General features: G+C 41.4%; 1 protein-coding gene across 6 annotated transcripts in view; it reads right to left on the minus strand.

Moving 5' to 3' along the window:
• Positions 1-413: 413 nt before the first annotated feature.
• Positions 414-25,451, minus strand: part of ralgapa1 (Ral GTPase activating protein catalytic subunit alpha 1) — a 71,051-nt gene continuing 46,013 nt past the window's right edge. For 5 of the 6 annotated variants that reach the window (XM_019348750.2, XM_019348747.2, XM_013271495.3 and 2 more), the window contains 2 exons: positions 7,399-7,523; positions 414-2,572 (listed from right to left, as the gene is read on the minus strand). In XM_019348750.2, the coding sequence (XP_019204295.1) occupies positions 2,427-2,572; positions 7,399-7,523 (271 nt within the window). In that variant the 3' untranslated portion in view covers positions 414-2,426. Of the gene's footprint in view, positions 2,573-5,284; positions 5,317-7,398; positions 7,524-25,451 lie in introns of all 6 variants that reach the window. The other variant, XM_019348751.2, reaches the window with a different exon arrangement.

Raw genomic sequence — 25,451 nt, forward strand, 5'->3', positions numbered from 1 at the left:
TTGAAGCTGATTAACCACACAACTCCGGCGGTTACTGGTACGAATTGTTTTATTGTCAAACTCCATCGTGGCACATCCACACGCTTGCCGTGTGTCCGGCGTTAACACATGTTCACACAGTTGACAGTTTGTGGAGTGCGTGCGCAGTCAAAGCATGCAGCTGGTACTGAACTGGTGTCATGCAGTGTGTAATCAGTAGTATCCATCAGGTGGGGGGGTTTACACTGTTTCTCCTCTTCAGATGAAGAGTGACGCCGATATGACTTATTCATGCTCTTTGGGTGGAAACTGTAGTTGAAGGGGACAAAAGAACAGTATGTACAACCCGTGGATCTTTAAAGCAGCATCTGAACTCTAATCCACTGGGGAGCGTAAACATGGTGCCGTCGTGTGGTTTCGGTGCTGGGACGGAGTTTGGGGTGTGAACTGAGCAGGCTCGGTGACCTCTAGTATACATACACATATGTACACACAGCATGTAGAGATCAGGGTGCAGCGGGGCCTCTCAACCATTCAATGGTGCTTTGACCTCAGTGACAAAAGTAACAAGAGTAAATAATTTAAAGGGAAGACTCAAACCTCAGCTGACTTCAAGTAACCGCACATGAATCTGATCTCCTCCTTTTTAAATATTAAGTTTGAAATAAAAAGAAAATTCTTACACAATCCCTTTAATCTATAGAGTATATGGCTGAAACAAACAGTAACAAAACTTTCAACAGTAAGTCACAGGAAGAGCGTTTGTTTAACCCTTTTTCCTCTAAACTCACAGAAAGAGCTAAACTGAAAATGTTAAATACATTAAAAAAAAAAAAAAAGTGGTAGTGTTGCGACTGCCCCCTCCCTCAATGACACCTCTCCCCCCCCCTTCTTTGGCTGTGGTTCTCTCATTTTTGTATTTTTTTTTCCCCCCCCAACCCTGAAAACTGCCTACAAAACACTGAAAATGAAGCGCCAAACCAACTCTTAGTGGACTTTTGTGGACCCAGGTCCCAACACGCTGAAGAGTGTGTTTTAAATACCAGTCCCCCCCCCCACCACCACCAGCGTTTTACAATAATTCATGAGAACGATGACTCCCTCCATACAGATTTACAAGCTCCATCACGGGAAGAACAACGTAGAATGAATTTAAATTCCTGGACGATGAAGAGCAAGCTGGTTATGAAAGCTTGAAATCTTGTAGCGCTAACCTACTTTTTGTTTTGTTTTTGTAGCAAGTCTGCGGTTTGGATTTCAACCACAGTTTGGCTTTGGCAGCTATAACCGTATTTACACACGCACAACAAGCTTCCTTACACTGTACACATTCTTATAGATATTCATATATCTACTATGTATATATATATATATATATATATATATTTATACTCATATAGATATACAACATATACTCGAGGGAACAAAGAAAGAAAAAGCTGTGGTTCTTTGCCTCAGATGAAGGAGTGACTAAAAATATAGTAACATTCCTGTTCGGGTCAAAACTCAGTTTACAGTCAATTAAAAGAAAAAGAAAAACCCAACATGTTAATATTAATATCAGTGCTTGTTTTACAGCATGAGAAGAAAACAAAATGATGTATGCAAGTGCCTCCTCTTCCATCGGTCTGTCCTGTTAATGATCATCAGAGGAAGTTCAGACTTTTTATTCTGGATTCAAACAGGGAGAACATTTTTTTTTTGGCTTGAGAAACTAACTCTCTTTATCATTTCAGGTCTGCGCTGCGCTGACAACAAAAAAAATAGACTTTTATCGCTGTCTTTACAGCCTCCACTCCCGCCTCTACCTTCACACTCACTCTCTCACACACACACACACACACACACACACACACACACACCCCTCCTATAGTACAAATATACAGATTCCTTACAGCAACACTCGGTGCACGACGCAACTCACTGACACTTCTCTTCTTCTTTGCCGTCCTGCTCACACCGACTGGCATTATGTGCACTTTCTAAGATGGCACAGGCTGTTATGAACTAATACTGCACTGCTAATTTTACTACTCAACATGCTGCAACACTGGTTTGACTCGTCTCTGTGTGTGTGTGTGTGTTTTTTTTTCTCCAAGCAAAGCTGCAGATATACAGAGCAGCATCTGTGAGTATTTTTCAAAATAAAAGTTACAGTATTGCCCATAGGATACTTTTATATATATATTTAGTACAAGAGAACACGTGTGCCCATTAAAGCCCAGGGTCCAACCAGAAACGCAACATGCTGGGATGAATCAGCGCCTACTCAAGAGTTTATATTAATTTGCTTACATACCTAATTTTGTGTGCTTTGTAAACGGACCAATTTAAAACTGCTTGTTTTTGAGGATCCTGATACCTCTGACTGGCTGATATGAAAGCTTTTTGTTTCCTAATGTGATATCAAGTGTGAGGTTCTGGCTGAGTCCTGCAGTTTGGGGAGCTCAGGTCTTATTGGCTGATCCGGAGGAGCGTCGCAGCTTCATGGACATGCGGCTCTTGCTAGTCCGAGGAGACATGGGGGATGCCGTGTCGCTCCCGGCCTCCCCAAGAGCCGGACTTTCTCCCCGAAGAATCTCTAGGCAGGAGCCTGAAGAGGAAGAAGAGGAGAAGGGGGGGTTTGAGGGGAAGATGGGTGAGGTGAGGGGGGTTTAGATAGGAGAGAATGGGGGGTGGAGGTAAATAAGGAGAAAAAGGATGAAGGGACAACAATAAAATTATATTTCAGCCCATGGAGGTCTACGAAGCCACACTGCACAGATTCCTACAGTCACAGAGGCAGGACAGTCAGATGAACGGACACACAGACACACAGCTAGACAGGAACCTGATACAAGCTCTATTTCCTTAATTTAAAGGTTCCCCAAAACCACTAGACATGTGCATGACCTATACTTAATGTGAAACAGAAAAGTAATTATTTAAACCAATCAAAATTAAGTTAATCTGAGCTAGACTAAGCCTCACTGATAGGACATACTAACCCTTTACCAGTGACTACAAAGACATTTTAAAGTTTTTCATGCTTTGCAGCTGAACCTCTTATAGAACAGGTCCCACCTCTATCATCCAAAGCTATCCTGATACAGTTTAAAGCAAGGCTGTCCAACTCATTTCACGTACAGCTCACTTTGATGTTAAGTGGGCTGGATGAGTGAAACTCACCTTTGTGTCAGTGTAAAGACGTTTAGATAAACATTTAGTCCCTGAGACATCTTAATACAAGAAACAGAAGTGCAAATTAAATAGTAGGTCTCAGGTTTACTACATAATAAAGAAATGTTTCAACAGAACGACCTCTGGGCTAAAAATGCAAAAAATAAATGTTTAAAATTGCAGAGAAACTTCTGGTAGCTCACTGCACAGACTGTCCTGTAATTTAAAGCATTTTAAAGTGCAATTTAAAGTTCACACTTTATTCACCATCTCTAGTGCATACCATTCACAGCTAGCATGAAGAACCTTCTGCTTAAGACCTTTCCCTTTAACCCTGAGCTGGTTAAAGCTGTCTAGTGGTTTCGGGACCATCAGATACATTGCACTATGCTCCTCTAATGAGTGGAAGTCAGGAGAGGATAAAGGAGGAAAGAGAGAAGGACAAAGGAATAAAGAAGGTATCGGAAGAGGAGCAGTTCAGGAGAGAAAAGAAAAAGAAAACTGAATAAAAACAGAAAAAAGAAAAAGCCACGTGTAACAGAAAGGAGCAGAAAGACACATTTGACTGACTTTACAAGCACATTTACAATACGTACACATACATAATGAGTACACGTACAACAGAACATATTCACTTAATTTGTTCCATCCCTGTTACATTGAAAGTGCACAATTGAAAACACAGAAAACAGCGTTAGTCCAACATTCAAACAGCTTTTGTGCACATGTGCAGACCTATGCTTGGTTTACCACTTTTAACAGGCTGTCAGAGTGCATATTTGTGAGCAGCACTACGGCGCTACATCATATCACACCCGGGAAGAGAGAGAGAGAGAGCGAGAGGAGCATACAAAAAGGTTAGAGGTCAAGTTTCACCAGGCGAGCGTGACATCGCAGGTTAACAGAACGACCAAGTTACGGAACGAGTGGACAGACAGGAGAAAAGGACGTCTCACTTTCACCCAGCCTCGGAGAGCGATTTACTATGACGTTCGTGTCATGTTTGAGGAACATTTATCAAGATGCAGAGTGGGTACGTTAATAAATCAAGATTTTATTTTCATCCCGACAGCCAGTGAGTCAGAAATCTCAAGAGGAAGACAAAATGTTTCCCTCTAAGGTTGTCTTCTTGTGCCTGTGATGAGTGAAACTCACCTTTGCGACAAAACTTTTAAAATTTGCAGATCGCTCTGTGGAAGTCCCATTCTCACCACTTGCAGCTGCCTGTGTTAAATCTTTAACCTGAAGTTCAGATATAGAAGCTACGGGGAGCTAAATCTACCGAATATAGCATGTGGTGAACATGGTGTGGATAAAAAGCACAAAACGGTGTGCTGACTGGGTTCACAAGGGCTCACACCACAGTTCAGGGGGTCTGCAGCGACTCCTCCTTTTCAGAAGTCTCAGGAAATCTGTGTTAGTTGCAAAAGATGGATGTAACCCATTTCTTGGGTTGCTTGGATGGTCTGTTAGTTCAACTATAACACAGCAGGCCCCTATATTTTTCACTTTAATGCATTAACAATTATATAAAAGGTACCAACAGCTTAATTTCCAATTTTAACTCCAAGATTTGCTATAAAGTGGGAAATTACTTGTAGAGATCAGGCTGTGAACAAGCGCATTCCTGCTGTAAAGGCGTGCATTTTAGCACGGGAGTCTGCGGGGACTGACTGCAGCTTTTGGAAACAGCTTAAAATTTTAGTTTTAGCCCCAGAAAGCTGCTGCTTGGACAGAAAAGGACTTCCAGGAAGAGACCAACCTGAGTAAGAGACACTTTAAAATTTAAATCAGGTGATGGTTTTGTTTTTAAGAAGTTGAAATTTCCCTCAAATGTTTGTTGAAACCTAAAAAAGAATACATTAAAACTGGACTTATTTTTGTGTCTGAGACTCAAGAATAAAATCAAGTGTCTTGCCCTCTTACTGCCTCTGATAATGATCCATAAAACCACAAGTTGAAAGTGAGGCTTCCTTTTAAAGTGAAGGCAGCTGTTAACACATGCAGACCTGGTTAAACAGTCGAAAACACAGGAGGAAGAAGAAACGGAGAGATGGAGAAATCACAGGAGTGTGAAGGCTAGGCTGAAACGTCAGTAGTAAGAGCCAGTCAGAACTGGGCGTGTCAATCATGTGACCAGGCTTACCTTTTAGCTATAGGCAAGTGAGACAATACGATCTAAAGGGGGGGGAGGGGGACAAAAAGAAAATAAAACGGGTGGGAAAAATTGAAATAAAACAAAATAAAAACAGAGAGAAGAATGATTGATCACTGTGTTGTTAAGAGAGGTGAACCTGTGAGTAAATACAGGAGGGGGAGGGCAGGAAATTAATTACTCTGGGTTGACTTCAGAGCACGGGATCATCAAAAGTTTGTCAAAAGCAGCATCTGAATTCACAATTTTTAGATGTGACACACTCATCGTGACTAAAGATCAAACAGGCTTTATTACTGGAATTACTGGGATCTGATCCTGTGCTCTGAAAGGGAATTTGGGGCCAAACCCATGACAAACCAACACAGAGGCTGTAATATGTTACATTTAAATGCCATTTAATAAGAATGAGTGAAAATTTGTGGGTGGGGTGGGTGGGGGTGTTGTGCCAGATTTATTTAGCCTCAAAGCAGGTTGATTATTGTTGTATTATTATTAATATTTTGACACAGCAGATGGTAAGATGAGGAGCAGGTGGCTAAGGAAAGGAAACAGGCATCAATTATACAAATATTAAGACAAACGCACATAGTCACACCTGTCATGTGTCCCTACAAACCATCATTTGATTACACCACGCACTTCTGCTCCTTCAGGTCACACATTTATAAATCTTTAAGAAGAAAATATGCGGCTTACCTGCAAAAATTAATTAATTCTTAATTAGGTTAAACCTGAGCCAAAGGACAGACCACCATTTTAAGCAGATAAATTGCAAGGACTAATGATCTGTATCAATTTAATAAACTTAAACAGGATACATATGAGAGTCATATATAAGTCCCATGTGCGTGCCTGGCATCTCTATGGCTGATCAGATGTCAGCTAATTCCTCAGAGGAGCTCTAGAGAGAGAAAAAAGGGCCCGAGTGCAGCTTTGGATACAAAACAGAGCTCAGCAGATACTCAGACTGTGAATCAGGCTGTGAGCTGCCTGTGTGTGTGTGTGTGTGTGTGTGTGTGTGTACGTGTGTGTGTGTTCTGAAGTTCATCCTATCAAATCTGGACAATGAGTGCCAGCAAAATACAATCTGTACACAACAAACACAAAATATGTGGGGTTTTTTATTTAGTATGTCACGCTGTTATCGTCGGGGCTCCGGCACCAATTTAAGAATCAAAATCTGCCATTTTCAGACATTTTTAATTAGAAGTGAACAATGTAGAAATAACTGCTAGTTGAGAAGTGCTCAGCAGCGCAGCGATCCCTATAACAGGCAGACAGTTTGATGTTTTCTTAGGTCACACTTACACTGTTACACTGTATGTAGGAAGGGGTTTCTGTAAGTATATTCCTTTGGAGCTGAATACTTTTCTTTAAAAAAAAAAAATTATTAGCCATTTCATAGGATTTTAAAATTTTAATTTTTTTTGTACATTTTACTTTTTATTTACCCGTTTGTCCTTTGAGAAGAGGACATAAAACAAAAGGACTTTTATATAAATTAGAGTTCTGACACATGAAATACTATTTGGTCCACAATTTAATGCTAGCTTTAGTCCTCAGCGAATGAGTCAGAGTGCATTTCTTCTACCAGCCACTGATGTGCCAAATATATCCCCCTAAAATAAAAGAACTATCTGAGAATAGTTGCAGTTTTTGGTTTAACCATTTATTTTTCATATGAGGTATAATAAAGAAAACGATTAGGCTTTTCCACCCAAATTTATCCTGTCTTTTATAATTAGTTGATTATCATGAACTTAAGTGTGTTTCATGAATACTGTGGATATTTTCTGATTTGAAGTTCACAGGCGTGTGCACAGAATTTGTGAGGCCTTGAAACGTTAAAAGTACAGGACATATTACATATTACTACTGTGTGCTGCACTTTTTTTCTGGTACCCTGAATGTTGGACATGTTTCCAGATAATTCACTGGAATGCAATATTTGCATACACTTTAAAGGGTCAGGTGACCATGTGGGACATGTGGCTCCTTTTTACCTTAATTTTGATACCATCTCATGTTATGGCTAACACCCAGATTTATAGCCTATTTCATACATTTTTTGACAGGTGTAGCTCCTGTTGCTGTAGTCTTACCTGTGTCAGAGGGCAGGTGAGTGCAAGGAGCAGGACTGTAGACTCGGGCTGCGTAATCCTCAAACGTGGTTGGCTCCTGGTGGTGCTGCACGATATTTTCTAAGTATCGGGCGCGCTCCTCATAGCTGAGTTCAAAGGTCAAGGACAACTCAAACAGGAGCAGAAACACAGTCACTAACAGAAAGAGCAACAATGGGTTAACTTGCCTTTAAAAAGTTACTAAAACCACCACTAGAGGCCGACCAATACAGGAGTTTTAGGAACGATATCAATTCCAATACTGATATTTGGTGATTTAAATATCTGATACATCAACCAATGTTTTATTTTATGTCAGAAATTGTTTACACTGAGCCAGACTCGGCTCGGATTTGCTGGTTGTTGTGGTGGACATATATGGATTATCAGCTTTAATTATTCCAGAATCATAGTCAACAGAAACAAAATAATTCAAATAACACAAAAAAAGATAAAAACAAAAGCATTCAAATCACTTTCCCACAGAGAGAAATACAACGGTGTTTCCGGGTCTTATTGTATTTATTTTTAAATTTTCATTGGTATCAGTTGCTATAAATGCCGATACCAATATACCGAAAAAGGTCCTGTGGTTCGAGCCTACGTCTATAACCGCTGCCACACAAAAATGGGACAGGAATAAAACACAAAATAACCATTATGTTTGTTTCTTTTAGTCAAGCTTACAAATACGCATTTAAGGTGAAAGTACTGGTCATGGTGAATATGGAGGTGATAAAGATACTAGATAAAGTTGCACACTGGTGCTGCAGAGCTTGAAATGGGTGGTGTTACAAAGGACACCGGCCAACTGGGGGACTGAAGACCAGGATAACTGTTTCTGTTGTAAATGTTAAAATCCTTCAAATTTATGGGGACAATACTGCTCGAGGCCAACCATTTAAAGAAAAAAACCCCTTGCTAATTAAGTGTTTGCATACTTCATACTATTAAATGTGAAACTAAAATGAAGTTGAGCTACTTTAACAAAGCTTTCTCCAATTTCAGCCCCCCCCCCACCCCTTTTCTAAACACAGTGCATAGTTATGAAAAACCTTTGATGTTCCATTCAAGTCTCATGTGCTTCCAAATTTTTTTAAAGCTCACTATAATCACTACTAAATGTGCATTATTTGTCAAGAGTTTAACCCTCAATAGAAATCCGCTGCATCTCTTATTCAGACTGCGTGGGCCTTGTAGGCCGGCAAATAACCCATTGTGAAATAATCTGCAATGTCCTCCAAATTCATGCAGTTTAACATAATTCAGCACTGTGTGCGTCATGTTTCAATTCAGCCCTCCAAAGTGAGCTCTCTCACTTATTATGGCCCTCTGGAACAACAAATATCACCAGGCCGTGCCCTAAAACGAACGCTTATATAAAAAGGGAGTAAACCTTTAAAGGATTATAGCTTTTGGATTAATATAATATAAATGATAAAAGAACTCAAACCCTAATTTGGAGCCCAGTACAAGAAAACTGAAATACCACGTGTTTATTGAATGACCGTGTACCTTCATGTCCATGTGACTCTACAGAGAATAATCCAGCCAGAGACAGAAAGAGAGAAAAAAAACTTGCTATTTATCACTTGCTATTATTCAAAACGAGAGGCGCAGGGATTCAGCAGAGAGCAGAGTAAATGGAAACCAGGACTTCAACTGTCCATCTATTAGAGATAACCTCATTGATAGAATGACATTTACCCTCTCTTGCTTAGTCCTTCTCATACATCCCCCCATAATGACAGACACGCACAGCTGTTACGGCCTCCTGACACACATGCACACACCCATACACACATAAACACACAGTTCAGTCCCATCATCTCCCAACAGAATGACCATTTGCTCAGTGAGCTCCAATAACAAGGGCTTTTCAATGAGAAAACAGTGTTTATGTGTGTGTCCGGATTTGATAAGTTTGGATGTGAGAAAGCACAGTGTGTGTGTGTGTGTGTGTGTGTGTGTGCACGTGATGCTGTTTGAGTGTGTGATGGGATTAAGCCAATGAATCTTCAGAATGAAATCTGTGTGTGTGTGCACGTTGTGAATGGCTTGGCCATCTGTAATAGCACCCATGGGTTTTCTATTGGGTTAGAGAGCTGGTCTATGGGCCTCAGAAGGAGAGAGATTCAGGTCTAATGGTAACTGATTCAGTTAGAGACAATGATAATAACAACAATATGGCTGCTTTAAAGTGCGCTGGCACAACAGAGGGGAAAGGAGGGGGGCAGATAAGTGGAAAAAAAGCAGGGAAAATAGAGAGGAGGAAATCTATATAAACTTGTGACAGGGTGACGGTTTGTCAAAGATTGTTTCTGACATTTACCAGACTTGACTTCACGGGAACTTCAACGTCTAAAAACAGCTGTTATTGTTTCAAAAAAATACTCGTCGAAACCTCGGAGGGAGGGACGGGGGTCGGAGGTGCAAATGCAGTGAGATGCTGAGGGAGGAAGAGAACTTGTTAAAAGGGAAAGAGCGAAGGTGAAGATGAAGGAAGGGTGAGAATCCTGCGGTGAGGCGCAGAGGAAGCGAGGCGGCGACGGCGATGTTTAAGTAACAACACGAGAGCCGGGAGAGCAGCGGCAGGCGTGCAAAGACCGTCAAGCCGGCGCCTCGCACGCCGAGTCTCTGTGTGATCTCGCCGTTTGCCCTTTCCTGCTTCCCCCTCACCGCCATCGCACCCCCCCTTTGGTGAACGAAGGTGTGTTTGTGCGAGTCAGGGGGGGAAGAGAGGTGTGGATGTAATGCAATTAGGAGATAGAGGTGCTATTATATATTCAGGCAAACAACACCTAATCATCTTCATATCATGTTTTAATAATGTGCATCTGAAAAAGGGGGAGGGAAAAAAAAGGCACATAAAAGGCTCCCGTTTCCTCATTTCTGAGGAGGTGAAAAGGTTTAAAGGACACCCACGGGAAAGAAAGATGTCTGCAGAGACGGGAGAATAAGGACAAATACATACAGAGACGCAGTACCACTGCTGAGATAAGTGACGGGAACATCTCTTTCTTCGCTGGTCCTCCGTCTGCCTCCTTTATACCTCCTTCCCTTTTTGTTCCTCTCAGCGTGGGCTGTGTCACCGTGTCACAAACACCAACTCCCCGCCGGGATGAGGCAACATGAGGAGGACAGGGACGACGGACCGATGTGCAAAACACACACAAGCAATAATCTCACCTTCATCAGCAGTGGACAAGCTTTAAAACACTGCACGGAGAACGTCGGCTACGCTGGGCTGTTCTAGCAATGAAAATGTCCACATGGGGTCTTTATAAATCTTTATAATTAATGTCTCTACAACACCGACTGCATATTAAACCTTTTTTCTTATTTTTTTATGAAAGTCACGTGTGGTCTCGACACCTTGTCCTGTCTTGGGAGCCTCGAGAAACCCTGTTGACGCTGCTTCGAGCCACTTCGCCATCGAAGCAAACTTTAGCACTTTTCTTTACGTGACAACATTTAGAGCAAAAATATTTATCTGTATCACTTCTTTAAGCCAAATTAAATACAGGTCCTGTGTGTCTTTTCTGCTTCAGCTTTTACAAACATTTTTCTCTTATTTGATACTGAAAATTAAGTCTTAATAACAGAAACTGTGACTGAGATTTAACGATTTTAGGTTTTCTTGTTATTTATTTTCCCAAATTTTTAATCCTCCTCTGTGAGGCATTTCAGGAGGCCGGTCTACACGAAGCACGGTACTGAAATAAAGTTATTATTATTGGTATTAAAAAAGGAAAAAAAGTAGAAACCATTGAGAGGTCATAGAAAATAGAGTTGCAATGCGCTCGCACATCTCTGCCTCTATCCATCCCTCTGTCCCTCTATCCAAATGGCAGTCGCCACTATGAAATCTGCTGTAATTGAATTTCAGATGGCTCCTCTTATTAAGTCATTAGCAGAAAAATATCCCTCTTTCAGGGAGAGAAGGGGAAAGAAAGAGGGAAAATTATAAGGGGAGGAAGAGGGGAGAAAGGCTGGTGAGGGAGAAAAAGAAAGCAGAGCAGAGAAAGGCGGACAGGAGAAACATGGAGGAGAGAGGGGGCGGATAAAGAGGCTCTTTTGTGTCGAGTCAGAAACTCATTTTCTTGTGCGTGGCTGAAAGGAGTGGAGAGAGTGAAGTGTTCGTGCTTTCCTCCTGCTCTTTCTCCCCCTCTTCTGTCGCTCTCTTTCTCTGTCCATTTCAGACCTTTTCTCTCCCGCAGCGCCGCTCATTGTGGCGGTGTTCGACTCCTGTGATCACTTGAGACCGAGGGAGGCTGGAGGAGGAGAGGAGGCGAGGGGAGGAGAGAGGGAGCTTGTTAGCGCATTAGGAGCTGGGCCCACTGCTGGGATGTGTGTGTATGGCAATGTTTGTATGTAGGGGGTGTGTGCTGTGAGTCTATATATAAAGTCTGTAGAGATAGAAATGTGACTGTATGTGTCTACAGAGAGCGTCAAAACCCGGTTGTCAATTAATAATGCAATTAATAATTATTAATGCAATTATTCTTACACAGCATGTCTTTTATTCTGTCTTTCTTCTCTCTCCCCAACCGGTCGCGGCAGATGTCCGCCCCTCCCTGAGCCTGGTTCTGCCGGAGGTTTCACCCTGTTAAAAGAGTTTTTCCTTCCCACTGTCGCCAAAGTGCTTGCTCATATGATTGTTGGGTTTTTCTCTCTATGTATTATTGTAGGGTCTACCTTACAATATTAAGCACCTTGAGGCGATTGTTGTTGTGATTTGGCGCTGTATAAATAAAATTGAATTGAACTGAATTTAGTTTGGTGGTTCGATCCCTGGCCGCTCCACTCTGCATGCCAAAGCATCCTTGGGCGAGAATAATTTTTAGATAAAGTGCTTTGAGTGTAGAGTAGAAAAGCACTGTACAGGAACCAGTCCATTAATCTTGTTTGTGCTTTAAAAAAAAACATTAAATTTTTAACCCAAGACACGAATTTTACCATATTATCAGCTTTTTTCTTATAAAGGCCTTTTTTTTTTTCTCTTTTTTTTTTCTCTTTTACAATATGTGAAATACAGTTTTGTTCTAAAGGCATACTGATCAAGAGGTAAGTGAAAAAAGTAATAAAAAAGTGAAAAATATGTTTGCTGATATACAATGATGAGGGACAAGCAAAGGTTTCTGAACTTTGTGTTAAAATACAAAAAACATCACAAAGTGACCAAAAAAGAAATGCAAAGAAACCACAAAGAGCCTGAAGAGAAGCGAAATAACCACAGAAATCACAAAAAATTAGGATCTTGCAGAGTTGCCGAGCTTCCTACAGAGTAACTGGTGACAATAAAAACTGTTGAGGAGCTTTCTCGATCTGAAGTCCTATGAATATCATCTAAGGACTTTAACTTAGTCTTATTAAGACTTAAGATCGACAAATATGCTGCAGCAACAAACGTGCTATTACATCCCTAAAGGACGTTATGCCATTGGTTCTCTTGTCAGCAGAAATGTGGCTTAACCCCACTTATTGAGCTGATATTGAGCTATATCTGGATCCACAGTAAGAAATGGGGGCCCTGCTGTGGCACACTTGGTTGAGCAGGTAACCCATATGCCAAAAGATGCAGGGACTTTGGGTGAACTCTGTTTTCCAACTTCCCAGTCTAAGACTGGTGCTGTTGTGTTTTCCAGCTACCTTTACTTTCTCAATAAAAAGAAGAAAGACCAACAAGCCTTTAAATACACTTTATGACCTCCCTGTCTTGCACTTTGCAACATATTAGTTCAATCTGAGGATGGAAAAAAAAAAATTGCCTCCAATCAGTCTTTTTGAATAGGATTACAGAGGGGAAAAACAGCTAAGCAATGTTGGTTTTAAAGTGTTAAAAGGAACAGGCAGTGTTTGCTGAAGGTCATCTCTTCCTGTAAATGAATAAAAATTTGTTGTTTTTAATAAGTAACAGAAATTGGAGTATTAAATCGACTAAAAATAAATTAAGAAAGAGCTGCACAGCCGGTGAAAAGCTAGCTACGTTCTTTAACCTTTTGGTGCTGAATCTGAATAGCTAATTTCCTCTGGTCAGACAAGTGACTCTAATTTACACTCTAATTTAAAAAGGGTGAACATGAAGTACGGCGGTCCATCCTGTTTTTCATGCTGTACTAACAACTTTTTATGATTTTCTATTTTGAGAAAATTGCATTAAAAAGCAGCACAACTTGTCTGTTTTCTTGTCTACGAGACACCTCTCATCAGAGGCACACACACACACACACACACACACACACACACACACACACACACACACACCTTATCTCACCCAGCATCTCCCAAACACACACACACAACCCCCCCTATCTGTCCTCTGCACCCCGGGCATTGGAACAGACAACAGAGAGAAGGACATCAGAGGGATAATACAATTGGAAAAGCTTTACAGCGTGTAATGATAAACCTGTGCGTGTATGTGTGTGCGTCCACGCCCAAAGGAACAAGCTAATGGGTTTATATCTTTCTGTGATAGCAATGATATGGAGGGGCTTTGTGATTTCATTATGAGCGTGTGTGTGTGTCCACGTACGCCAAAGATGAGGACAGAGATAGGTTAGTCTAATGCACTACTTATTGCTTGACGTGCATGAAAAGACACACACACACACACACACACACACACACACACATCACACAATCGCATTTGCCCCTATTCATCTGCTCTTTAACCTGATGCAGAAACAGAGGCCGAGGAGAAAAAACAGACATGATACATTAATTGGCCCCTTGTCACCCCACTATTTCACCCTTTGACATGTGTGCGCACACACACACCTACCTCCCTGTCACCACAGGGGAGCCTTAAAGCTGCCAGTGCAATTACAAGCTTTATTTAACCAGCACAGAGACACTAAAGTTCACACAGGCACAGCATGGGTGCTGGTGATTGTCACCAAGGCCGTAATAATAATTCCCTTATTAAGGAGATGCATCCGCTTCTTATCTGCAGGCGGTTACACAATAACCCCCCCCCCCTCATACACACACATATATCTATACAGTCACCAATATGAATCCTCATAATATGGATATAAGAGCTGACAAAGAGTAATTCCTCACCTCCCGCATGCATCACACAGATGTTAATTCAAAGTAAAGGACTAGTTTTTGTACATCTTTCTGCTTCTAGCAGACGATATAATCCGTTCATAATAAGCCTTAAAAGGTGAAAAGTAAAAGCCTGGCACATTATATATAAAACAGAATTAACATTTTAGCTGAAATGACAAAACATAGCTGACAGGAAATGTCAAAAATAAAAACTGCAGATCCTTAAGTGGCCGCTTGAGGCTGACTACAAAAGCGAGCAAGTCCCCATAGGCTCCTCATTTTCTTTGTGTAACGTAACACTAATTAACAAGTATCTGTATCTGTGAAAGGAACCCGAATAGTCTATGCCTTGGTAAACAAGCTTGCTAATATTCACGGAAAGGTACGACTTCTCATTCTGGATGTCAAAAAACGAACAATCAAAAAGCTACACAGAAACAAAAAACACCAGCTATGCCCATCTTTCATTTACAGTCTATGCAATAAGGGTGGATTGACTACCAAATTTTTGTCAACCAAAAGAATTACGCCATTTTGGACAAATAATAAAATGCTCCTGGTTATTAAATGTGAATATATGGAGCTTCAGAGGCTGTCAGATTGGTGTGTAGATAACAACCTGGACCTCAATACCACCAAGACAAAAGAACTGAAGAAGGAGCTGCTGACCGTCTTCTACCGCTGCTCCATTGAAAGTGTGCTGACATATTGCATCGGTGTATGGTTCTCCAGCTGCACCACAGCACACAGAAAGGCACTCCAGAGGGTCATCAATATGGCCCAAAAAATCATTGGACATCCTCTTCCCTCCCTGAAGGACCTGTACAGCACTCGCTGTCTCAAGAGGGCACGCAGCATCCTACGAGACTGTACACACCCAGGACACCGGGTGTTTAAGCTGCTGCCGTCTGGCAGGAGGTTCAGGCTGCTGAGGTCCCGAACAAACAGACTCAAGGACAGCTTTTACAACAGGGCAATAGCCCTAATCAATGCAAATAGCTGACCTGATTGGCTACCTGCCTGGACTTTTTTTTTTTTAGGGGGAGGTAACAATGTTTAAAACAATAACAATAATAATATTTATATTTATAACAAGGTGCAATAATAATTAATGTGCAATAATAACAGTGTGCAATACACATAACACTTATTCTTCTTTTTTATTTCTAAGTTAATATACTGTGTTGTGTTGTTTGTGTTGCGTTGTGATGTGTCATATCGTGTCGTGTTGTGTTATATGTAGTGCCGACGTAGGACAGTTTTTCCAATTTCATTGTACTACTGTACTATGTATGACTGTGCAATGACAATAAAGAATTATCTTATTATTATCTTATTATCTTGTCCTTCATCTTATTTGACGTTTTGGGTTACTGATTGGACAAAATGTTGCAATGCAAGAGGTTGTTACTTCCTTAAAAACACAATATGATTAAATTCAAACCGTTTTTAGATCATTTGAAATCTCAAAAGAAGATGCTTATGTTTCAGACTGATGTCTTTCTGCAATCAAGAATGTCAAAAAATGAACTTGACAGAACAAGGGGACTTAAAGTTACCAAATAATTTGAATAAAAAGTCTGAAAACTTTATTGGTAACACTTAAAACACCTGCTGGGATGTAGCAGGTGCCCTTGAGATACACAAATCCTGCCCCACTTAGCGCTTATTAGCTGGGTAAAAAATATTTTTTTCTTCTAATCCAATTATCATCAGTAATTAATCTTTCGCCAACACCCCCTGTCTGTATCTTGCGAACACTGTTTTCTTTCTGCCTCTTTAAGGCTAAATTCAACACGCCTATTAGAGCTCATGACACACAGTCTGCTGTTCTGCACTTTGTCTCGGTCATCCGTGAGGGAACCCACTCTGAATCTTAAACACCTTATCACATAAAGATACTTACATTCACACACCCGGCCGCAAAGCGCATTCACGCACTTACACACTCACATACACACAACTGCAGATTAGCTTGTTTACCAGTCAGAGGGGGGCCTGCTCCAACAAGGTGTGATCGAGCCACTGATGGCTGCGGCTCATGTGTCTGCACAGCTCTCGGTGACAAGCATGTATGCTTGAACACAGACACTCGCCCGCTCAGTCAGTCACGACATGAATCATGAATGTTGAAAATTAGACCCAAAAAACCCATCACGGGGCAGGAGTAACATTAAAGTAATGCACATCAGCTTTGATAATTGACACCTATGTATTGACTTCTAGTCACGCTGCTCTGTGGGGCGGAGAGTTTACTAAAGAGCTGAGAAGAACCATTGCTGCTTTGTGGTTGTGCCAAATGCTTTGGCTTACAAGCGCAAGAATAAAAACTTGGACAGTCTTCATGCTTCATGGTAATATTCGACTTATTATAGTAGCTGCAATTTCTTAAAATGTTTAATAAGAACTGCAAGTTAACAAAAGAAATACTTGTACCCAGGTGTTATTGTTTAATTACCACATTTAAAGGGTTCAATTATGTTGTTCATGGGAAAGTAAAATGCACTCGAATATGGTGTTATGATTCTCTAATGTGCTGTTGTAGTGAATTTACTGTTTGGCCATTCACTACAGGATGGTTAAAGTGGACCATGAAGGTCTGAAGGTCTACTCGAAGATGTGAATGACTACGGACAATCCCGACTGTGACCATCACCAAAATCTACACCACGACAATGATCAGTGAGATGCTCGGATTACCTAAAGATGACCTCACAAGGAGCAGTACCTTCCATGGAGAAGAAGACTAGAGATGAAGACTGTGCCTAAGAAGTACAGCGAGCTGCCTAAACCTGAGGCCTTAGAAACTGCCAAACAAAGACTCACAGTCTTGGCCAGCCGCTTAAAGAGGTATACCAGAAAGTTGGAAGGCAGGACAATAAACCAGCTGTACTCTACTGAACCATCTAAGGTGTACACCCAGTGGCAGGGGAACACTATGAGAACAACCCCACCAAAGCTGGAGACGAAGCAATACTGGAATAGCATATGGGAGAAGGACGCAACCCTTAACGGCAATGCTCATTGGCTAGTGGATCTACGAGCAGACCACAGAAAGGAACTCAGCAGATACACAGGACTTTGTAGTTTTATGTGATCTGTCTTACTTACAACTGATTGTGAAATTTACTCCCTCCTAGATATTCTACAAACTTACTTGTTGTAACACTGGCATCTTAATTCAGTACCACAAAATTCAGTGAGCTCTATTAGAACAAATCATATCTCCACCAATGTTTGTAAAGGCAGCTTGCATTTTTACGTTCTTAATTTGATGCACCTGTGGGACTGAAAACATCCAACTTCATAGCATAAGAGGTTCGTCCCAAGACATTTATTCATTTGGTGTAGCTTAAAGAGTGGGTAGTCTCAAAGGAGGAGGAACTAAAACAGTTCCTAATCAAGCAAAGCTAGTCTAGTCAAGTGCTAGAATAGAAATATAAAATGTATTGAAATATGCTCTTAAGTTTAAAGGCATTACTGTAAATTTAAACATCATCTAAATAAGTCAAATCTGCTAAAAGCCACCTAAACTGCTGATGTAAAGATCATTTTATCCCTCCACCCATAGGTTAAACTCCAGTGTTTAGGGTGCGTAGGGAATACATAGTGTGCCTGAGGTAGGGAGAAATACCACATAGATTTTTGTATTCAGGATTCTTTAAATGTTTTTTTTCTCTCATGCATAATATGATAGTGTATGAGGTTCAACCACAACCAGCAGAAGTAACAGTATGTGCCTGAGATGCAAAAGATTTCTGGTTCGAGACTAGAAGGAGACACACATCCATCCTCAGGGGGCCAGAACAGCCTGAGTCTAGATAAATGGGAGGGTTGCATCAGGAAGGATGCAAAAAATCAAATATGTGTATCCATCCACGGTGGCGACCTCTTGGGAAATAAGGAAGCAGTCAAAACTACAAAATTAAGCTTTCAAAATAATCAGTGAAATTTACCTGAAAAACACCTGAGAACAACTATTCTTTAACTCAAACACGGCCACATGTTAACTGTAACATCTGTACACTTTCAAGTGTTTGGAAATCATAGCGCTAATATGTGACTGTGAAGCAGACAGTCATCCTAGAAGCAACACACACATACACACAGACTTCCCCAAGGAGACGGGAAAGAGATTAGCCGTGACCCCTCCTCCTAACCCCTTTTCTTTTCATTTCCTCTAACTACCCGACGGGAAACAATTAACCACAATCACCTCCCCCTCTGCAAGCATTCACACAGACTTATATTCATTTCCTTACCCTTAACCCACACTAATACACAGACCCTTAGCCTAATCCTGATTGTGTATGTGCCACTCAATGTGTGGCACTGATTTCTGTCAATCTGCCAGCAGAAGCTGCTCATGCACCGCAGAGTTTTATGCTCATTTACATCCAGATTTTAAATAATGGAGCAGCTTTACTCATGGAAGACTTTTTCACCAAGTGTTTTAAATTTACGTTTGTGATAGATTTATCAGCGAGAGCTTGACGCAGGCATTGGTGCAGCTTTCTTTTAGATCAAAAGAAATGCTTCTCCAGTGTCTGACGGGTGCAGCGGAGCCTGCGGGAGGTTAAGGATAACATGACCCCATTTCAGCATCAGCAATAAGAAAATGTCTTCAATTTGTAAGGCTCTGCCCTCACCTTTCTGCCGTGGTGAGAAACACACACATCCTTGTCACACACAGCAGATTGTAGCCTTACTGGGACAATAGGCTCTATTGTGGGAGTTGGCAAAGAGAAGCCAGGCAGGCCGCTAGGCGTTTGGCTGCCCTTGGTGTGTGTGTGTGGATATGGGGGATAATAGCGCTACATGCCCAGAGTTGCCACCATTTCAGTGGGAACAGAGTGTGAAAGCGAGAGAAAGGCACTGACACTCACACACACACTCACAAACAGAACATCGCTATCATACTGAGCCATATGCTGACCCCAGCCTCAGTGCAGCTATCTCTGCCAATCAACTACTAGAGGGGACGTCCCACACAACCAATACACACACACACAGACACACACCCTTTAATCCTGAAAGCAACGTTTATACACATGCACTTCATGTTTACGTTGTGTGTAAGTGTAAATGGATAGGTGATATATATTTGAAAATTCATGCAGACACAAACATTTGCTGGCAGCCTGTGTCCGTGTGTGTGTGTGTGTGTGTGTGTGTGTGTGTGTGTGTGTGTGTGTGTGTGTGTGTGTATAGCAGCTTAGTATCTCTCCAACATTGTTCCCCAAAAACCACAATCACACAGGAGCAGATGGAGGATGGCCACAGCCTGCTCTTTCTCTCTCTCTCTCTCTCTCTCTCTCTCTCTCTCACACACACACACACACACACACACTCTAACACAAGCACATCGCAGCGCAACACGGTGTTATCAGATGGTAGAGCAGCTGGAGTGGTTGCAGCTAGGTGACCAATGGGCCAGCATGATGACTCTGTTTAGACGAACTCACGGTCACAAAACTCAACTTTACCTTGGAAAACAGATTTTACCGAATAAGGTAAAGATTCAAGTCACCTCTTATAAAAAGCATCAGATTTAGAGATCAAGTTTCCACTTTCAGACTTGTGGTATTTTTGTTTGGTACAACAAAAAACTAAATTTTACCTTCCTGCTATGGTTTGTTTTGAAATTTTGTGCTTTTTAAAAAATAATTAGTGTCAGTTTTTCAGCATTTTGAGGACTCGTAACTATTAATATAGGAGACTGCTACATGAAAGTTTCATGGCTGAAACACCTTTTAAGATCTTTTACTAATGACAGCTAAATGAATTTTACACCCACTCAAAGTGCCACAATCTAAAGCTTTACATCTCCTTTTTGTCATGAAATCAACATTACTTTAGTCAAGGACAAGCAGGAACATAAAGAAAAGCAGGTTTTATGCTGCAGGGTGACATACGACTTTTTCCACCTCTATTGGTGCATGCTTTCTTCATTCATAAGGGTAATATCAAAGGCAAAGCATTCTTGCGAACATGCACTGTAACCCATATTTTAAAGTCTCAAAAGTGATGGTAAAAACATCAAAGTTTATTATGAACAGCTTCACAACTGTCCCCAGTAATAAATCCAAGGGAATTGTGATAGAGATGATCTACAGTAGGGTTATGCAAATCACATCTGGATCCCGACACGCTGGTGTCGCTTAAAGAGCGATGACACCCAACAGTCTGCTCCTCACTTTTATCTGGTCTAATCTATGAGTTCAGGAGGACTGACTCCAATTCTTTACGTGACTAAAGATTGGCTGCGTGTGTGCTAACACGAGTCATCAGCGGGAAGAGAGGGGAAGTTTCTAATACCAGCTTTGTGTTATTGTTCATTGTGACATGTGCGAGTGTAGTGAGGCCTATATGAAGAGTGTGTGCATGCATGTGTTGGGGAGTTTTGGACTGCTTCTGCTGCTGCAGTGAGCTGATATGTGAGATAGAGCTGTGCTTACACACAGCTGCCCCAGCAGCCTGGCACCCTGTGTGAGTGTGCTGTGTGGTTTTGGATGGCTCTGGTCACGGTGAATGAAAGATCACAGAGAGAGAAAAGGCAGATGGACTGCCCTGAGGGCCAAGAGACAGAGAGAGGGGGAGAGAGGGAAGAAGGCAGACAGAGAGAGAGACAGGGGGAGAGAGAGAGAACGGGAAAGAAAGATGAGAAAAATGCCAGTTAACACTGACATACTTTGTCTTGCCAACCTTCTCTCCGTTTGCTTCTGTGTCAGCCCCTCAGCGAGGTCCTATCAGTCAATGTTACAATGCAGCACTCGGCTGAAGCTTTATGCAGAACTGAAGGAGATTCATACACAAGGACATCTAAGCCTCATGTATTCTGTGTTGCCGAATTCACAGGTATGTCAGGAAGATATGAATCATTCATCTCTCTTCAAATCTCCACTACTTTACAGTCAGAAAACCAGAGTACACATGCGAGCATTGGCCCCAAGCTCAGAGCAATGGGAGGGTTGGGTTAGGAAGGTGTTCCGACGTAAAATCTTTGCTAAACGAAACATGCAGATCAAGAATGAGATGACCATACTGGATGTGTAGAAGTTCAGGTTAGCGATGACCGCTAGCAGTACTTACTAGTGCTAACTGACATTAGCCTTTCTGCTAAGCTGGACAAACTGCTTGATGCCCAACCACATTCAGTACAAAAGGTCTGAAAAGTGAAGCCAATGAAACGGGTCTTAAACCTTTAATAAAACCTGTAATCCTTTCAACAGCCACCAGGGGGAGATACCTGTGGTTGCAAAGAAACTCCTGCTCCTATAGAAGTATATGAGGATAAAAAGGCCTTGGGCCCTGACCTCGAAACACTTCCCTGATGGGTTTTTGAGCTCAGACACTCATTTCTTGTCATACTGAACAAAATATTAAGTCCATTTAATAGATTTTGGTCCCTCATATACGGGGCAAAAATTTGCCAACAAATGCATAATCTCCGATGTAATATATCTTATAACACAAACATTTTAGTTTCTTTTAATTTTTTTGACATTAGGAGTCTCAAATGATTTTATAACACTGACTGACAGGAATACAAAGCATGGGCTACTAATATTATCTTTTAAATGTAGTTCAAGTTCCACAAACCACATGTTAGAATAAATGTTCCTGCAGCAAAAAGTTAGATTCACTCAGAGCAGGAAACCACTTGCAAATATTCAACAACAGCCGAAAATCAGGGGGGGGAAAGGGACCGTAGTTGAAACACAGAAAAAGTCATGATCCGTGTATTTGTGTGAGGCTTCCTTTTCTGTAATAGCCAAACAAACAAAGCAATGAACCCAACCGCGCCTGGAAAATGCTTTGATCACTGCAGCCACCACAGAGAGACGAAGATCCTCATCGGAGCACAAGCTGTTGTGTCATTTTAAACACAACTTATCACAAAGACCCGGGTCGGTGCAACTACAAAACAACTACTGTACCCATGCAAAACTGTTTTGCTCCGATTTAAATTAGATCTCAAGTGGCAAAATGTAACATTTAAATGTTTTAAGGTTACAAATGTGCTGTATTACGCCCCCTTATAGAGGCTTTTTTTAAGACCCAAGGTGTCTTTGCTTGGTCAGGTATGTTGTAATTTGGAAGCCCCCCTTGAGAACAAATAAACAAGACATTAAACGGAAGAATAACATTAAAAATTAAAAATATGCATGAATTAATTTATAAAAATAAATGATATATTCATACTTTTTTTTAAAAAGCACTGCATTTATTTACCTTTGTGTTAATTTACCTATATATATCGAGACTCCTGCTGTATTTAAGAAATTATTGTTTTTAAGTCTATGCCCTTATTTCTGCATTAGCTTCTGAACATAATGCATTCTTTTCTATATCTATCAATGCAGTTCTTCATACTTGGGGGGACCTAGCTGGAAGAAAAATGCCAACAGGGAAATATTATTGAGAAAAGTTTGTCTTAAAGGGTTGCTATTACATCATGAAGCGACTTTCCCTCACTTAAGGACAATGAGAATGAACAGATAAGAAAAAGATCTGGGGGAGAAAAACTGAATGAAGAACGAAAAGTAATAAATGTGAAAAAGATGAAAAACAGACAATACGACAGAGATAGAAAAAAAGGATTTGCTAAGATAAGGGAATTAGAGTGACAAGAGAGACAATGCAGGGACAGAATTAGGGAGGAAGATAGAGGAAAAGATGATGAGGGGCACAGATACAAGATAGAAGCAGGAGGAGGTGGAAAAGGCCACAAGAAGACGTACGGGGATGTGAGTGCAGAGATAGACGGTCCCAGAGTTTGAGGGAGGGAGGGAGGAAAGGAGTGACAGAAGTGGGGGACACAAAGAGAGGGAGAGGTGGAGAGACAGATAAGAGGAGCAGAGTGGTGTGTGTAGCACAGAGATGGGGAGTCAATAATGACTGATTACTGTAATTCAGCCTGTCAGAGACATCGACCTGCTGCTACCACCAATCGATACACGCCAGGACACTCTCAGACACACACAAACACCCCGAAACAAGCATGCGTGACACACGTGTGTCACCAAGCGCACATGCTCACAAACAAACGTGTGCAGTGGGTAAACGGACGTGCACACACAGTCTCACACGGAAACGCAGGACATGTGGACGCTTGCAGAGGTGTCTACATGTCTGCACACTCGCTCAAGACTGCTGGAGTAACACAAAAAACACAAACTGAGACATGAAGGTGGGGAAGAAGCAGTGGGCGCACAAAAACGCACATACACCTACACAAAGCTGTCGGGAGGGGGGGGTGTTCGCTCACGAGCTACAGCCCCACACTGGGCCTAACAGTCTGTGTATCACTAGCAGAGCGAAATGGCTTCTTCGGCCTGTCCTTTCCCTCATCTATCCACATGGTCCACCATCTTTCTGCCATCACCTGCACTATGTACGGGGCGGGTGACAAAGTAAAGGTGGGGGGAAGTGACGCCACATGCCACCAGAACAGCTCCAAGCAGTTTTGACCCTGAATCACAGAGGCTCTGGAACTGTACTGCATGGATGAACACCAATCTTTCAAAGGATTTTCTCCCTCAGAATAATGTCTAACACCTCAGTGCCAAATCCCCCACATGTGTGCACCTTCCAGGTGAACTGGATGACTTGGACAAAGTCTGATTACTGAAGCTGCCCAATACCATAAGGCTCTACTCTTGGGAAATGTAGGAAACACAAGTTAGGCTGCAGTCTGAGAGCAACATGCTCTACACGGGTACTAAGATATCTTTGGGGTCTCTAAGCTATAATGGGGACATTCGGGCTTTGCATGTGAAGAGAAGGATTTCAAATTTAATACTGAATTAAACACTTCCTGTCATCTCACTGCAGCATTATGGTAGAAATAAAATCTTTTTTTTTAAAAAAAAATAAGGAATTACAATCGTTCAGCCTAGAAGTTACAAGTGCCTGTTTTTCAGCATGAAGGTGATCACTCAGAAAAACTTTGCATTGATTTGCAGAGCCGATTCTCTTTAAAAGGGACAAGTGGAACCAAAGCATGTCTGCACAAAGTCCCTCACGACAAAACGGAGCCCCCGGATCCCCTCGCTGTAGGGAATAGAGATTATGTTTTTCCTTTAATTTGTCATCAGGCAATTTTGAATACAAAGAAAAGAGAGAAGACAAAGATATGCACACAGACACGGGGGACAATTACTGTTTTGGTTTTTGTGTTTGTTTTTTTAGTTACATAGTCTTTCTGTTAAAAAATATTGGTTTAAAAATGTTAATTAATCTGCATGTTTTTATATTGATTCACTTGGATTTTTGTACCTCTTGTGTCCATGTAAGTGTAATCAAGAGTGTGTATGAATGTGGATACTTATCTGGCTGTGTGTCTCTGAGACCAGAGAGCAAAGCCTCTCATTTAGGAACAGCGTTAGAGAGGAGAGTCATCGATAATTATCGACCATGGCTTCTTCCAAACCATCGCTTCGGATCAGGCAGACAGACTGCATGCACACCTGTCTGTCTGCCTTTCTCTCCTTGCACACACAGATGCACTGACACACACATATACACACCCCTCCGAATGTGCATCCCCAATCTTCTCTGCCTGGCCACGCACGGGTAAACACGCACACTTGATATATAGCACTTCAGAGGCAACTAAATGCAGCTCTATCAAACAAGCTCTCATATTCTGAAAGCCGCACAGCACTGGACATTGATTTGCTATTCTTAATCCTCCGACCCAAAATTCTCTCTCTCTCTCACACACTCGTGCAAGGATTTCAAAAGCCCACACAGTAAAACAGTAAAACTACATTCTCACAACTTCAATGTAAGTTTTTAAAAAACCTCATCATTTGAGAGCATGTGGAGTTGTGGACGACAAGGCAAGTCATAAAAAATTAAATAAATAAATATCAAGGTGATGCAAAACTGCTAAAAATAGTTTTAGTCTGCATTTAGTGGACTTAGAATTTAATGTAACACCAAAAAAGCTACAACCAGAGTACAAAAGA

This window comes from Oreochromis niloticus, linkage group LG19, assembly GCF_001858045.2.
Source record: "Oreochromis niloticus isolate F11D_XX linkage group LG19, O_niloticus_UMD_NMBU, whole genome shotgun sequence".
Lineage (NCBI taxonomy): Eukaryota > Metazoa > Chordata > Actinopteri > Cichliformes > Cichlidae > Oreochromis > Oreochromis niloticus.